Raw genomic sequence first — 16,037 nt, forward strand, 5'->3', positions numbered from 1 at the left:
CAATACACCTGAATACTGAAAACAGCCCTTTAATTTAGCTGTCTATCATTTTATGGCAAAGTCAATATGCAGAAAATGTAAGAGACCGATAGAAGAACAAACGTTTTCGTATTTTCTAGTTTGATCTATATGATCAGTTTTGATTCCACAGCCAAGAAGAGAAAAGGAACTAGGATCCAAACAATATTTGAAACAGGAAGTTATTGATTGCATGCCCCTTCATTTTTTTTTTATCCTCCTATGCATTTTTGCTTTTACTGAATGTAAAATGCTACTTCTCAAAGTGATTTTTTTTTTTTTACAATTTCCTAAATGTTTTTTTAATGTCATAACTTAATTCCCTGGTAATGTATTTCCTTTTTTTACTTTTGTTTTGATTGTTGTCAATAAAGTTGAAGGGGAAAAAAAGCTTACAGAGCAAAATAACATTGTACAACAACTCAAGTGGACACACCTGTGTGGGTGTGCAGAGCCTTCGTGGCTACTTGGGTAGAAGAACTCTCCACAACACAGAAATAGATGCATCCCTGACAGAGGCTACAGTGATATCAACAAAGGTTATTGGGCTAGTGTGTTTGCAAAAGACTGCTCATTAACACATGAGGCAGATACAGGTTACCTCCAGTGAAGTCTTGTTTCTGGCACCTTTACATAACAATCCAAACCTGGTTGTTTAGATAGTGTATATTCAGTTTAGCTGTTACAGCAGTGCGACTGAAATCAGGAAGTCACATAAAACAAAACTAATTAAATAAAACAGTCCAAAAATGTGCTTAGTAGAAACAGCTGCATTAATCATGAGCTTCAAAAAAGGTTTTATTGTTGATGTACAATACATACCATCACCATCATGGAGAAAAACATGATAACATAACTCGCCATTAAACGCATTACTGCTGTTTCTGCTTTCTCTCTTCTTCTAGCTGGTCTGACAGTCTGTCCCATTTCTTCTGTTCAGACGAAACTGCTGCCAGGTGAACTGGTCCCAGAAACGTATCCCACACTGAGAATGTGGTTTCTTATTTTTATTTGTCTCAATCCAAACAGAAATGCTGCCCCAACACATCTCCCCCTCCTTTCAGCAACTGTGTCGCCGTTTCAAACTCCAGTGGGATGCTTTTCATCTGCGACTGCTTCAGGTCTCTCTCCATCATCTGGGGAGAAGAGCATGAGACACGCCAGTATTAGCATCATTCCGTTTAGTTTATACAGACTAACAGACAATAATATGTAATCTAAATTATTAAACACTTTAGAAACAGATTAAGAAATCAGTAAAGATTGAAGGTGTCACATCACCTCATATGTAGTTATCTCCAGCACCTCGCTGATGTCATCCTCTTGTTCCGGCAGGGGCTTGTTGATCATCATCGCAGCTTTGGCCACATCTGGATGGTGGTGTTTCTGCAGCGTCTGCAGGATGGAAGAAAAAAAAAAGTGCGGCTCCATATAGTGTGTGATATTCCTTCAACTCGTTTTCAAAATCAACATGACAGAAACCTTGGCTAACGTTAGTCACAGTTGTAGTCGGTGCCATGGATGATTCATTTGAGAATCCAAAATGATCACATGCTGTACACACCTTAATCTCCCACAAGCTGCTTTCTAAGGCACGGCACTCAACAGGATCCTCTTCATCCATTAGATACGGGTCCTCCAAAGGCTCTGTGGTTATGAACAGACACAGACATCTACATATAATATATCCAAATATCGCTTGCATATTAAATATAACATTGACTCGCACAGAGAATCTAAAAACCCCGGACATTTTGAATGGTCGGAAAATGTTAAGAAATTCATAATCATAAACAGTAGAGTGTCCGACACTCACCATCTTCTGTGCTGGGCTTGTGTATAAGGATTCTGCAGGCTGGGTGGCGACGAATCAGGTTGTAGATAAAAGGCAGCACGATGAGGAGGGCTGTGGACGGCGCTGTGAGGGCCAAGCGAGCCAGGCGCTTGGCAAACGCAGCCACTAAGTACACTGGCAGGTGGCTAGGAGAAAGCACGAACACATACAGTATTTATGTCACTAATATACTGTATGCTTTTGATTTGTAATGGTCATTATCCTGAATAGTCAGAAGAAATGCATTACTGAAAACAGTTAAAATATCCCAGGTAGTCTTCCCAGTTGGGCTCATCATTGGCTAGCAAACAGAAGGTGTGGTTATACTGGGAGCTGTCGATCTCTAACTCCAGTACTACAGAGATTTAACTATAATTTATCAAGTACCCCCAGAGCACAGATGCAGACGTGACAATCTGAGACAAACATCATCTATTAGTGAAGCACAAACAATCTCACCTGGAGCTAAGGAAGATGTTAGCTAGGTGGAAAAAGCGTGCTCTGTATTTCACGTGGAAAACAGAAGGCTCGAGCAGATTATATAACTTCTTGTAGAAATCAGGGTAATCTCTGCAAAAACACACACAACGGGTTACATTTTATATAATTTAAAAACATTTTTCAGTCTATTGTTCTTTAAAGATTAAGAAAGATGCTTTTTAATATTATTCATCATATACTCACAGGTTGTGTTGATGTATGAGAACAAAAAGGCCATTAAGGGCAAGCAGGCTGATAGCGCCACCTGTTCAACAAACGCATGACAAAATGCTGTATCATGATTACCAGCAACAACCTACGGATATAATACATCCGAGAAATCGCCACTATGATTATTTTAAACACACAGTATGCAATTTCAGTTGCTAGGGGGCACACAATCAAAACAAAGTCCTGCTCTGCAACTTCATTCCTCGTTCTTTGACTCTCTCCTCAAGTTTTGGCGTCAGGCAACCAAATAAAGGCACTGTTACCTTTAATAAAACTAAAACATTTTCTGGATTTGTACAGAAGTGCATAACTCAACAAAATATATAACAGATGGTCTAATCAGAATCACAATTCCTTTATTAGTCCCACAAATGGGGTAATGTGTATGTCACAGCAGCCAAAGGATAGTTCAATATACAATAAACAATAATAATGGTAAAAAATAAATATTATAGTAAGAAATAGAAAAAGATTCATTTATACATTATATGTACACATTTTAATGCGAAAATGTTACATATTATCAAGTAGTCACTGAGTAGGGTTGCATCTTACCAACTTCATAAGCAGCAGTCAAGAAGTCAATCATCAGTGTGGGTTTACTCATGTGGGGCAAGATAGAGTCATGGAGGATCACCAGGACCTTTTTATACATGTTGCTTGGCAGCTACAACAGTGAGATTAGAAATTAATAAGACACAGTGCACAATGTCAGATGTGTGCATTTTGATTGTAAAACATTGTTCTAGCATAAAGAAAACTATTGAAGCAATCAAGATTTGTCCAATACCTTATACTTGAGAAAGCCCAGCCACATCCTCTCAAAGACACGCTTGTGTTCCTGTAATGAAGCAACACGTTTAAAACTGTACCCGAGAAACATTTCAGTTGCGAGCAGAAACGTGAATACCTCATGACAAATATTTGTACTTACAATCAGTTTAGCAGCTTTCCAGTCCTCATGCTTGGCTGAAAAAAATTGCATCACAATAATTTACAGAAAAGAAAACACACAGTGACAGTTCAGTGCAGTAAAAATAATCTCAAATAGCTTATCCCACCTTCTTGTTTGACCATGAAGTTAGTGAGCTCTGACTCCTTGCTTGGCAGACTGATGTTGGACATGAGGGTGAACACATTGCCCTGATAAAGGGGCACCACAGCCTGAAAGGACCAAGACAAGGTAACACTATTCAGTAAACCAAGTACTGTTCACAAACTACATTTTACAAAGAAACTATTACGGCAGATGAGCTCAGCACTGAACAGATTTCTCCTACCCCTTTGTTTTTGTCCATGACTTTGCCCACATTCTCCCGGACGGAGCTCATGACATAATAACGTACATCCTCCATCTCAAGGAACTCCTGGAATCTGGAGATCAGCAGTGAGTTGTCTGTAGTTTTGGACAGCAGTCGCTCCACCACCGCCTGAGAATCAAATAACAACAGAAATATCAGAAGGCGCCTGTTCCACCAATGACTAAAAGGTTGATGCTCTATATATGCTATAACATATTATATTAATGCTTTTCACATTGTTATTCCAAATAATGACAGGCAGGTTGCGTGACACAAAATCCTACCAGGATGAGTTCTCTTGGAAAGCTGTAGTGTTCACTCCAGTCCAAGTCCTCAAGGGGATGCTGCCCTTCACCTGCAGCGAACTTCATCAGGCAGCAGAGGGCACTATCCTGCACCCAGACAAGTATTTATAAACATAACTATAAAACACCAAAATATAACAGACGACTGGATTCCATTTATCAGGGCACCAGGAATATGATAATGCTTAATTACATTTTTTTTTTTAATGCGACAGATAACAACTAAATGTTGATTGGCATCTAAAGACATCATCTGGTATGCCGTGGCAGTTTACAAGATGAAAGCCAATAATCTGCCATTTTGCAATTATAATAAACTTGCATACACCGGTTCATTAATCAGGGCAAATGAGAACAGAGTGTTATTATCAAAGAGGATGTTAACTTCAGGATATTGGTGGTAATAACAGTCCTGCATCATGTGATTTCCTTGTGCACAAAATGGGAATAGCAAAGAGCTCCAGCCACACTGTTACATATGTTCTGTTCTTGCCCCGAGCTGTATAGATGATGCTCTTCTAAATTGCTGCAGTATAAATATGATGGCCGTCGGCTCTCTGCTGTCCGGAAAGCTTATACTATCCAAGAGGAAGGACTCTGTCCCACCAACTAAAGGCAAATTGATAAGAGAAGTTATGTGTTATGTCCCAATAAAAAGAAATCTGATCTACCATTACAGGATAAGGAATATTCTATGCCACTTGGCAACCATTTATATCCTTGGGTATGGCAAATACTAGCATAACTGTGTGACCCACAGTAGTGTATTTGCCTTTTTTTTAAATCTAATGTTTCCCCTCATTTTTGCTCTAACCTGTTATCTTTTTATTTAATCATGGGCATGACTAACTGAGAACATATATATGTGACTGTGCTTATACCCCTTTTGTTTTTTGAGCATCTGACTACAAAATTATCAATGATCCAGGGGCGCTTGAGTAGAACTTGATTTACATGTCGTATGTTTAAGCTGCATTGGGTTTTTTTGGTGATCTATTTGGAAAATAAGAAAGATCCTGATTAAAAAAAAAGGGTAAAAACAACCTATAATACACATCTACACTGCCACTGTGGTACTATTTATTTATGGTGCTGTGCTCTCCCCTCTTACCTTGCCTTACTGCCTTAATATTTATCAAGTGTGTGTGAGCACCATTTCCATTCCGTCAACTCACCTTGACTCCGTAAAGTTCATGGCTGAGGTGCTCGAGCAGCATCTCCACACAGCTGTTGTAGCGGTGTCGCATGAATATGCGGTACTTGTCTTCAGCACTGAACTCTCCTGAGCAGGGAAACATCCAGACAAACACAATCATATTTGATGATGTGATTTTTTTTCTTCAACCCTGGCCATGACTTTCTAACCATACTATTGTCTGACGTACATCCAAGTTAATCCCAGAGGAGTGGGAACATCTGAATTGTACTTAAGTCCAGCAGTGCTTGTGTCAAACCTGCTAACATCTCCATCATAACTAGGACCATCAGGCTGTACTCACCGCTGAGCGCCTCCTCCTCTCCAGGCAGTTTTCCCCTAAACAGCTCTTTCCTCTCCAACAAGGTGCAGAACAACTTGCTGCACGCACTGACAGCACCGATGACATCCTTCTCCTTCTCTGACTGAACGCCGACATGGAGGATACAAACACATTCAGAGACTTGTTTCAGTAACCTAATAAATGACAACCTGCTAGCTAGCCAGCGTGTATCGAGTCGAGGTGCTCACACGAATGAGAGTGTAGTTAGTTGGGTTTACTCACCTCAAGGACCTCGAGGATGTCGAAAACGTCGTTTGCATGTTTTTTACTCTCAAGCACACTGTCGACTTTACTGTTAATGTCAATTTTAGCTTTCTTTACACTTTGTTGGTTTGTTTTCGCCGAACTCACGTTGCGTTTTTTGGTCGGCGCCATGATTACTGAGCGATGCTACGTTCACGATACATTCGAAAAATACGAAAAAATACATTTCAAACATATTGAAAGGCACACATCCGACAAACATTTAAACTCATTACTAGAGAAGATTGTATGAAAATTGAAATTGTAGAGTAAAGGTGTACAAGACATACCTATGGATGTTTGAGTTTTGTAGTTTTTTTGTCTTTCACTGCCCTAGAAGTACGGCAATCATTGTTGAGTGCTGGGAGATTTACTTTACATCAAATCTAAGGGTCCTTGAATGCACCATTAGTCCAAACACCTCCACTGTTGTTCCGCCCCCTCGTGACTGGAGGGTGAAGTTTTACCTCTTGAGATCATTTTATCAAAAATGAAATTGAGTAACTCAGCTGACTTTTGTAAACCCATTCCTCGAAATTAAACCTTAATTCAAATTAATAAATAACTCTGTGATGTAATATTACAAGATTATTTCCCATGTAACCCATGTCTTTACTACTGTAGCTCAATTATAAAGGCTATAGTAATACATGCAAGATAAAAGGTACACTTCTTTCTTTCTTATTTGCATTCCTTCATTTAACATTTAAGTTGCTAAAAAATATTGACCCAAGGTTTGGTCACAATGCTCTTTCATGTACATCTCAAACAAAAATAAGTAAGACTGGTATGCTTAATAAATAATGTTCATTGATATTAAACTAAATGTAGATATCCAACTAATTTGGCAAACTCTCGACTGCTTATCCTTCATATTTTACCTGATAACAGACAGAAATGTCAACTTGTTACAGTTCAGTATAAAATAAATTGTGCTAAATACATGATCAGCATCTGTGAACTAAATGGAGTGTTTTGATTCAAATTTCTGGACCCAGGCAGCCTTATATTAGCTTCAGCTAAACTTCGAAATACCTCCTTGCATAGAATCTAGACAGTGGATTTTACCCTATTGACATTGCGCTAAAGATCCAGTGTGGACAGCAGGAGAACCAGTAACTGTTTCCATGTACATATGCGTATGTTAGTAATGTATTAAGATAGCCGTGAAAAAATCACGGCTAAAAAATCTAATCAGATCCATCCTTGAGGGTCATTGTTCAAGACAAGAATACCACCACTAATGAGCCTGAGACACAGGTTGGTAGAGGGCGTCAACATTTCTTGCAGGGTGAAATCAACATTAGGACACAACCAGGGTAAAATAAAGAACAGAAGCTTTTATTTTTTCTCTTGTTTGTTTAATAACATTTGTATAAGAGAAGCAGAATTTAATACCATAAAAAAAAAAAAAAAAAACTAGTCTTGGAAGATAAACTAAAAAGAATGCTTTTTTCCCAAAAATGAGGGAGAATGTTTTGGTGAGAAAATGTCTTCTTTCCGCAGACAGGGTGACCTAATCTGAGTCATTTCCTACATCTGCATTGTCCTGTAGGAAAAGAGAGCAAAGGTGATTTAGAATATGTCACAAACATGCAACATGCTAAATAAATGCTGTTTATGATTACTTCCAAATACCCGTTTCTGATTCTTGTTGTCTCGTGTGTAAACAGCCGTGGCTTCAAAGTCATGGATAGGAAGCGTGGCCATCCAGCTGACCATGGAGCCCTCCTGACGCTCCGTCTCAACAATGGTGGGGTAGATGTGCGCCTCCTTGAAGTCCTGGATCGCCTCCTCTTCGCTCTCCCATTCCAGCCGCTCATGCAGCCCGTCACCTCCGAAGCGTTTGTTGTACCGGTCGAAATGAACCCTTTCCAAGACCAGTCCCAGTCCTGGAGCTTTGGGTACGTCCACCTTCGCCTGTCCCCAGCTCCGCTCCATCACATCCTCCTTCGCGTAGCCCTTTATCACGGCGATCACCAGGCCAATCATCTTGCGGATCTGGTGCATCATGAAGCTCTGGCCTCGCACAGTTATCACAGCAAACTCAGTGCTGCTGCGGATGAAAGGCTCTCCGCAGGACATCTCTGTGATGTAACGGCGGGCGCTGGGGTCGCTTGGAGCCTTCTGAGAAGTGAAGTTGTGGAAGTTATGGGTGCCTTTGTAGAGCGAAAAGAGATGGTTCAGCCTCTGAAGTGTGTCTGGCTCGAGGCGAAAGGCTGCTATATTCCCTGTATCATAGTCTTTAGGGGCGAAGGCCACTGTTGGAAGCATGTAGGAGTATGTACGAGCATCACAGTTGTTTTTGGAATTGAAACTCTGGGTGACCCGTTTAAGACCTGTCAGAACAAAACATAAAAAAATCAATGTCTGAATGTTTAAACCTCCTCCTCTCATTTTGATTATGAGATCAATTGGAATCAACATTGGTTACGTTTACATGCACACTAATTTTCCACTATTATTCCAAATATGACCATATTCAGAAATTGATACAGGTCATGTAAACGGCATATTCTTTTTGGATATTCCTAGTTGGGCCCCCTCAGAATGGAGCATTTTTAGACAAATAAATGTGGGATGTGCCATTATTATCATTATTATTTATTATTATTGTTAAAAAGGACGATTTCTGGACATGTAATCGAGGATTTTACATCAGTCTGCGACACACGCCTTCTTGCCTGTTTACAGTTGTTACAGGTTACGGGTACACAAACGAGCCAACATTTCACAAAGTTGAGGTTGAGATGCATGCACATGAGAAGACCATATTTCTGGCGCATGGCAAAAAAAAAAAAAAAAGGATCGCTTGCAGAGCGCAATTTTGCAAAATGTGCAGTAAAGTCAACCGTTGCATATTAATCAACAATGAAAATAATCATCAGTTGCAGCCTTACAACAAATACCAAAAGATATCAGCAACCAGTGTCTCACCGAGCACTCTGATCTGTGGTGGCAGGTGCTCATTGATTTTCTCCATGACGTCTTCAATCATCCACACCTTTAGAGACACCACCTGGCCAGCTGCAGACACACCCTAAACAAATTCCAATAGACAAACACCAATACAGTTTGTTTGATGCATTCAGTCATCACAGCCCTTTACATTTCAGTTGTTACATTAACAGCTTGGCAGCACAATACAGAGGACACTTGGTTCTGCTTAAAAACTGCGGTGTCGGCCCAGTGCTGTGAAATGAACTCCCCATCGTGCTGGCTGCGCAAACTCATACCTTATCTGTTCTGGCACATCTTTGGAAAGACGTCTTCTTCATGTCCTGGCCATGGTTTTCCGGAATGCAACCAGATTTAATAAGTGCAGTGACCAGATCATCTTCAATGGTCCTAAACTGAGAAGCGCTAGGATTTCTCTGAAATACAGAAAGCATTTAAAACGTAGCAAAACGTAAAAAAGAAAAAAAAAGAAATACAGTGATCAGACCTGAGAGAGGAAGCCAGCAACAGTAAGTACCTGCATGCCATAGTATCCCTTTCCACAGTACGCCATGAGGAGGGCCACTTTCTTTTTGGGATATTTCTTTTCATCTTCAGTGTGTTCCCCGTCTGCTTTTATCCTTTTGGCAGCCTGATCCTTCTCAGCAGAGTCTTCATTTTCCTCATTGGCTCTCTTCAGCTGCTTGGCTGTCTGCTCATCTCTAACTGCTTCAGTCATCGTGCACCGGAACCTTGAAAAGTCACCTGTGAAGAAAACACCGAGTACACCGTGATAATGACGCCATAATTCACCACTACCTGTGTTACATGGACATGCAGTACTACAGTATCTTATTGCAGCTTGTATGTAAATGTGAAACACGACCAAATCACTCTATACACAAAACAAGGTGACGGGTGCTGCAACAGAAATGTATTTAGAAATCCCGACACATTAGCACTGGAGCAGACCCGTCCACAGCTGGCAGACTGAGTTCATTCACACGGGCGGATTATCTTGGTTAGGTTGTCTTACCCTTTCTCTCTAACGTCAGTCTCTGGTTGACTAAGGCACTCAGCAGTGGTCGGATTTTAACCATGTTTCGCTACGCCATCATGACAACTTCATGCAGCTCAAGGATGCAAACCGGCATATCATCTGATCCGTTACGGAGGCTAACGCGGAGCAGAACCCAGTGTTCACACAAAACGAACTTTAACCTTCCGCTGACGAGACATGCAATCTTCTGAAAACGGAAGTCGGTCGTTTAACTCAAATTGTATTGACTACGTTCTTATATTTTGATTAATTTAGTGCAAAAAGGTAGCTGTGACTTAGCTAACAGCCCTGTATCAGTTGCGGCAACATACACACATGGCCGACGTCAACTTTGACCTGATGCAGATATCGCGAGACTTGTCATGTTCTCGCTTCTGCTTACGTGACGTATGCAGAAGCGTACGTCACTACTGTGACTACTGCGTACGGCAGTACTGTGAAATCATTTTGTCAAGAGAAAAGGACATTTCTTAAAGACATTAGGCGGCTCGACCAGCAAGTCAGAATAAAGAGACATTGTATTTTATGTGATAAGAAAAATATAGATTTTTATTATTTAGACTTCACTTTGAACCACTTTGCTTTGCACGGAAAATACTTCATTGCGGATGTGAGCGATGTACGATGATAATAATAATACTAATGATAGTGACAATAATGAGTTTTTAAAGGGAAAAATAAAGAAATTTCCCTGTGGACAAAATGCAAAAATTTAATGCCGGCCCTTGAATGCAGTGTTATCCCTGTTTATATTATTTGAATCCTTATAATATACAAAGGAAGTTGTTCATCCACACATGAAGAAATTTGACCTTTAAACCTTTAATTCAATCTTTTATGAAGGCTCTTAATGTAAGTATGTATTTTAGGATCGTGTTCCAAGGCATTTGCATGATCTCATCATATACCCAACACTCGTAAAAAATCTCGGTATGGAAATAAATGTAACAATTACTGACAATGGCTTCATGTGTTTACATTTAGCAGAGAGGTCCCATCAACGTCAAAAGACAAATATACATTTCAAATCATTAAGGGGGAACAAATCCATATGTAATATTGTGTTTTTCCACTAGAGTGCAGCAAAATCCCACAAATAGGCCTAGAAGAGTCCTCCAGTTTCTGCATGTTTTTAAATGCCAATGGCAAAAAGTTGTATTTTTAGATTCTCCTTGGCAAAGGTATTGACCTCTGATATTGTTATGCTTAGGAAAAAATGTAGAAAGAATGAGATTTTTCATCTGGTGGGTTTTAACGACTATTGATGAATAGCCAGGGCCAAACATCAACTGGACTTTTGGTACTCTTTAAAATATTCCCACAGGTTAGACTATAATTGATCATATGATCACATCATACTCAGGACCTCGATGCATAGACTGGCTGCTTGTGTCTCGAGCTTTACTTAGACTTCCACTCACCACTGCTCAAATCAACATATTCCAGACTTCAGCTGAGCCCCTCATGCAATTTCAGCAAGCAGACATGATTATAAATGTTTGGGGTTTTTTGTAAAGAAAAGGCATGTTCCACAGCAGAAGCCTTTCCTCATCATTTGTCATCCATATAAAGAAGTTTTACTATATCCATCTACAGTAGCAAGTTGTCATAATTAGCTGTGACTCATGTAAGTGTAATGCATGTGTGTAAACCCTTAAGTCAAAGTGTAGTGGCAACGAGGTTCAGAACTTACAGACCAGAGAAGTGTTTATATCTTTCCCAAGGACACCGCCACAACAAGGGAAACTGGTTGTCGAGAGGCCAAACCTTTAAACTTTTCATCCAGGGATGGCCTCAGAATGCACACTTGCACTTTTTCATAGCACCTTATAAGGTGATCAAGTAGTTTACTGCTGAAAACCCAATGCCAAACATAGACATCCAATGGGAAATGGGCCCCTGCTGTTACAACCCCATATCACTCAAGACATGTGCCTAAATTTCCAACAAAATACGGGCTTTACCGGACATTGGTTATTGTAATTGTGAAACGATGGTTTCTCATGACTGACTCTTATACACTCCTGCTGGAAGAAACAGCTCAGAGTGGGAGTATTTTTAGATAAATTAGCATGTCATTGCTCTAACCTCCTCTTTGACAGTACCAAACCTCAGCTTGAGTGAGTGTTAAATCACAAAGTTAAAAAGCTATGAAACCACTGAGCAGAAAGACAGTCTTTTTCAGTTCACATTGGTGACTGCAGATTTTCCCACTCATATGTCCCACAGTAACCGCCAAGTGTAAAGTTTAAATGACAAGAGTCTTATAAAGAAGACATATTTTGCTTACTATTGTTTACATGCTCTGATGCTCAAAAAAGTTTCAAAAATCACTTTTCTCATACTGTCCAGTGCTACAGCTCTGTATTCCCCCTCTGTCTGAAACACTCTGTTTTAGTTCCTATCTCTTAAAGGTCCCTCTTCCTGAATACCCAGTCTGCTCTGATTGGTCAGCTCACACATGCCTGACCCAGGACTGAAAACAACAGTGCAGCTGTGCTAACTCATGTTTTAAGTGCCAAACTATCCACTAGGCATAATTCTTTTGACATGGTGATGGTCTGATGTCACAAAGTCAGGGAATTAAGGGCATGACATCAGACTAGGCGTTTTAGGAGCAGTGTTCTCTGTAGGAGAAAGGAGCTTCTTTTGGTGTGGGCCTTTTTAACTTGTTAGCTCTTTTATGTGAATGAGAACACATAAAACACTGAAGAGGCGGAAAAAAACGACACAGCATGATAAGTCTCATTTAACCTCGGAAACCGTATGTGACATGTTAATTGCATCCGTTGCAAACAGGCAAAAAAAGCTCATATGTTCCCTTGGAGTCAGACATACTGACATTCTGAAGTCTGATGGACAGAACTGAGCACCATCAATCTGACTGAAAAGATGGATTGTCCCAATCTCCCAGGAGAGTGAATTGGCCACATGTTGAGGCACTTCTGCTGAAACAGACCTAAACCTTTCTTCAAAGCTCACACTCACCTGTACTCCTACATAGCGTGAGCTGGCCACAGTCTTTCCTTACAAGAAAACAGCCACTGCAGACCATGATGAGACTGGACTGAAACTGGCCGCCTCTGCCACTGCTGCCCCCACATGTAACAAAAAAGAAGTGATTAAAAACCATCCATGTTGTCAGCGAAGAAATCCACTGCTGTTAAAGCTGTTGACCCGCCGACTGAGTTATATGAGTTGTTGCACAGAGCAGCAACTTAATTTTTTCACATTAGCAGATAACAGAATATGCTGTAAATGCAGTTCAAAGGGTGGAAATATCACTATTAACTCTTGTTTTTTAATTCAATTTACAGACCAGTCGCTCTTAGACGTAACGATTCCTTTTCACTGACGCAGCAATGTACCAGTTCTACAGAATAACAACTGAATCCTGGCTTGAAAGCACCACATGATTTGTTAATCTGTCAAAGTTAAGTATATTTTGATGCTACCAGAACCGAGGGGATTGGGGGATTGCCCTGTGATGACTTTGAATCATCTGTTGTTTGAGACACTCTGTTCAGTTTTCAGCATTGCCTGAAATCATAATGGACTGCTGAGGGTCTAAAAGGATTATGTTTGTGCATTTCAGGTTTGGAAATGATAACAACATAATACAATCTAACATGTCATGAGTTTCTGTTTTTTTTTTTTAAGTAAGAGGACCATTTTGTTTCACAATTAGCAGGATGCAGAATTAGAACTGACATTGCTGTCGTCATATACAACCAACTCATCATCCTTTAAAACATAAGTCTTGTTTCATAGTGTATTGGCAACTACATCATGATGAAATATGATTAAACTGTATTCAATTAGGTAGAGACTATCTATGACAGCCTGGCGCTCAAGCGCTGCATTTTATCGTTCTATCACTCTCGAGCTGCTCTGTGTCTGAGTAGTTGCAGATTAAGTTTTTGTATTCGACTTTATTCTTTATCAGGCAATCCCAACCGTCACGATAGCTGCACAGATTTAGACTTTCCTCGTCAATGAGCAGGAGTCTGACTGCGGCAGCGCACATTAATCACAGAGTCTGAAAATAACTCTCAGATAGGCAGCAGATACAGTCGGCTGTCAGAGACAGAAACCATCTCACGCGGGCGCTATCTCGCCATTTGTAGGGATTTTGATTTTAACTCCGCAAGAAGGATTCTTTTTGTTACCTGAGGAGCAACATCTGCACTCGTAGGAAAATATATTTTTTTTATGTGATACCATACGTCGAGGTGCAAAAAGGTCAGCCAGGTCACTGCTAACTTTGACTGTGTGGCATAATTTCAAAGACAACTAGGGTAACAGATAAATTCTCTCTGAAACAATGATAAAAGGCCACAGAGCACATGATAAGGCCTGTATTATATCACTGACACTGTTTCCCTGGTCTGTCTGACAGAGAATGGGATCCCTCTCAGACAACTTCAACAACAGTGACAAATGTAAGATAATAACACAGATTCTAATAAAAAATATATTTATTACCTATCACCAGGCCAAGTGCTGGATGTCTTCAGGGGGAAAGTAAGGATTTATCAATGTAAATCTAAACGTGTCCTCATTTAAGTGCAACCGTCACTCAAAGTAGGGCAGAAGATTGAAGAACGCTTCACAGTAATGAACAAAGTAGAAGACGGAACGGTGAACAGGACGTTTGTCATTTTTATAAATTGTGTTTAAACGTGATAAACTGAGATCAAAGTATTTTACTGGACGCATAATCTAAATGTTTAAAAAACATATATTGTTTTATGAAAGCGGCACTATGTAGTTTTGGAGAGGAAATGTTTGTGTTTATAATATTAATGAGGCAATGATACAAACTCAGAGAAATTTCTTTTTCCATAACTGAATAAATAAGCAGTTCTCAGAGGAAAAAAGGTCCTGAAACACTGTTTGAATCTAGAAACACATAAGCAGTATGAAATTGTGTTGTCCTTTAAGGCCAGTTTGTCTATTCAGTTTATTGAGTCATGAAAACAAAGACAGTTTGATTATTCAGTTTGTTCAGTGATAAAAAAAAAAAGAGATCGGTCAATGAAGATCTTTCTCTTCTGATTAAAATGTCTTGCTGAAAAACTACACAGTGCACCTTTAAATGATCTACAAAGAGAAATCTCCTTTCTTTAACTATATATGGACTAAAGGGATTGGAATTAAACATGACAATAAAGTGTTTACATTGCCAGGGGTGTTATACTATAATGTTATCAATTGTGTTTTGGCTCTTTTACACAAAGTGCTGCTGTAATATTTAAATTCATATAGGCTATATGGTTGATTATGGCTTAAATAGAATTTTTACCATTTTGCTTAATGGATTTTTCTTTATTTCCCTATTTGTATTGTGTCAGTTTTGAATCTCCCAAAAACATTTTGACAGGATATCTGACAAGATTCTTTGTTATATGACACTTGTTTGTAATACAGTGTTTATCACATGTGTACGATTCTGTATTCAGTTGATAAGGCATTGACTTGGCCGATATTTAGAAATTATGTAGGCCTTATAGAATATGAAAAACGTAAATGACAATGGTGGGACAACAAATTACTATGAGGAACCAGGGGGATTCAGGGGAGCCCCCCCCTTCAGGGAATGGTTTCATGGGCATAGTATTTACACACTTGATTTTGATGGAGACTGGAGAGTACAAAATGCTTGGTACTGCAAATGTGACAAGACCAAAGTGCAATTTCATTCTATTCGATTTGATTTTACTAATTAGTTTGTTCTCATTTGTTTGCTTCATTCTTGTCTATTTCCCTTTTCTCATAAATTTTTTTTTTAATTGAGCTTGGATTATTTCCCCTTCACTGTGAGTGTATCATTATGTTACTGGTACAAATTAGAATGTTTTGATCTGCCAACCAGAGGGTGTAAATGTTATAAAAATTCATTAAAATACTAATTATAAAATAAATAAACAAATAAACACTTTAATGAGGACTGTCATGATATCCGCGAGAGAGAGAGAGAGAGAGAGAGAGAGAGAGAGAGAGAGAGAGAGAGAGAACATGGATGAGAGAGAAAGTGAGAGAGTAGGATTTCCGGTGTCTCCAACCAATGAGCTGATTCCACATGCGGAC

General features: G+C 39.6%; 2 protein-coding genes across 2 annotated transcripts; both read right to left on the reverse strand.

Annotated features, from left to right (window-relative positions):
- Positions 1-787: 787 nt before the first annotated feature.
- noc4l (nucleolar complex associated 4 homolog) lies at positions 788-6,257 on the reverse strand. Its single transcript, XM_030434735.1, has 16 exons — positions 6,241-6,257; positions 5,930-6,097; positions 5,669-5,789; positions 5,345-5,451; positions 4,149-4,256; positions 3,844-3,993; positions 3,625-3,727; positions 3,498-3,532; positions 3,354-3,404; positions 3,119-3,230; positions 2,537-2,597; positions 2,312-2,422; positions 1,835-1,998; positions 1,583-1,665; positions 1,300-1,413; positions 788-1,154 (listed from the first exon to the last, which is right to left on the reverse strand). Exons 2-16 carry the CDS (start codon positions 6,080-6,082, stop codon positions 1,035-1,037), a joined length of 1,593 nt encoding a protein of 530 aa, XP_030290595.1. The 5' UTR covers positions 6,083-6,097; positions 6,241-6,257; the 3' UTR covers positions 788-1,034.
- Positions 6,258-7,339: 1,082 nt separating this feature from the next.
- On the reverse strand, positions 7,340-10,304 carry pus1 (pseudouridine synthase 1). Its single transcript, XM_030434644.1, has 6 exons — positions 9,924-10,304; positions 9,426-9,652; positions 9,187-9,324; positions 8,888-8,990; positions 7,589-8,289; positions 7,340-7,499 (listed from the first exon to the last, which is right to left on the reverse strand). Exons 1-6 carry the CDS (start codon positions 9,985-9,987, stop codon positions 7,467-7,469), a joined length of 1,266 nt encoding a protein of 421 aa, XP_030290504.1. The 5' UTR covers positions 9,988-10,304; the 3' UTR covers positions 7,340-7,466.
- Between the last annotated feature and the right edge of the window lie 5,733 nt (positions 10,305-16,037).

This window comes from Sparus aurata, chromosome 12 (assembly GCF_900880675.1).
Source record: "Sparus aurata chromosome 12, fSpaAur1.1, whole genome shotgun sequence".
NCBI classification, from domain to species: domain Eukaryota; kingdom Metazoa; phylum Chordata; class Actinopteri; order Spariformes; family Sparidae; genus Sparus; species Sparus aurata.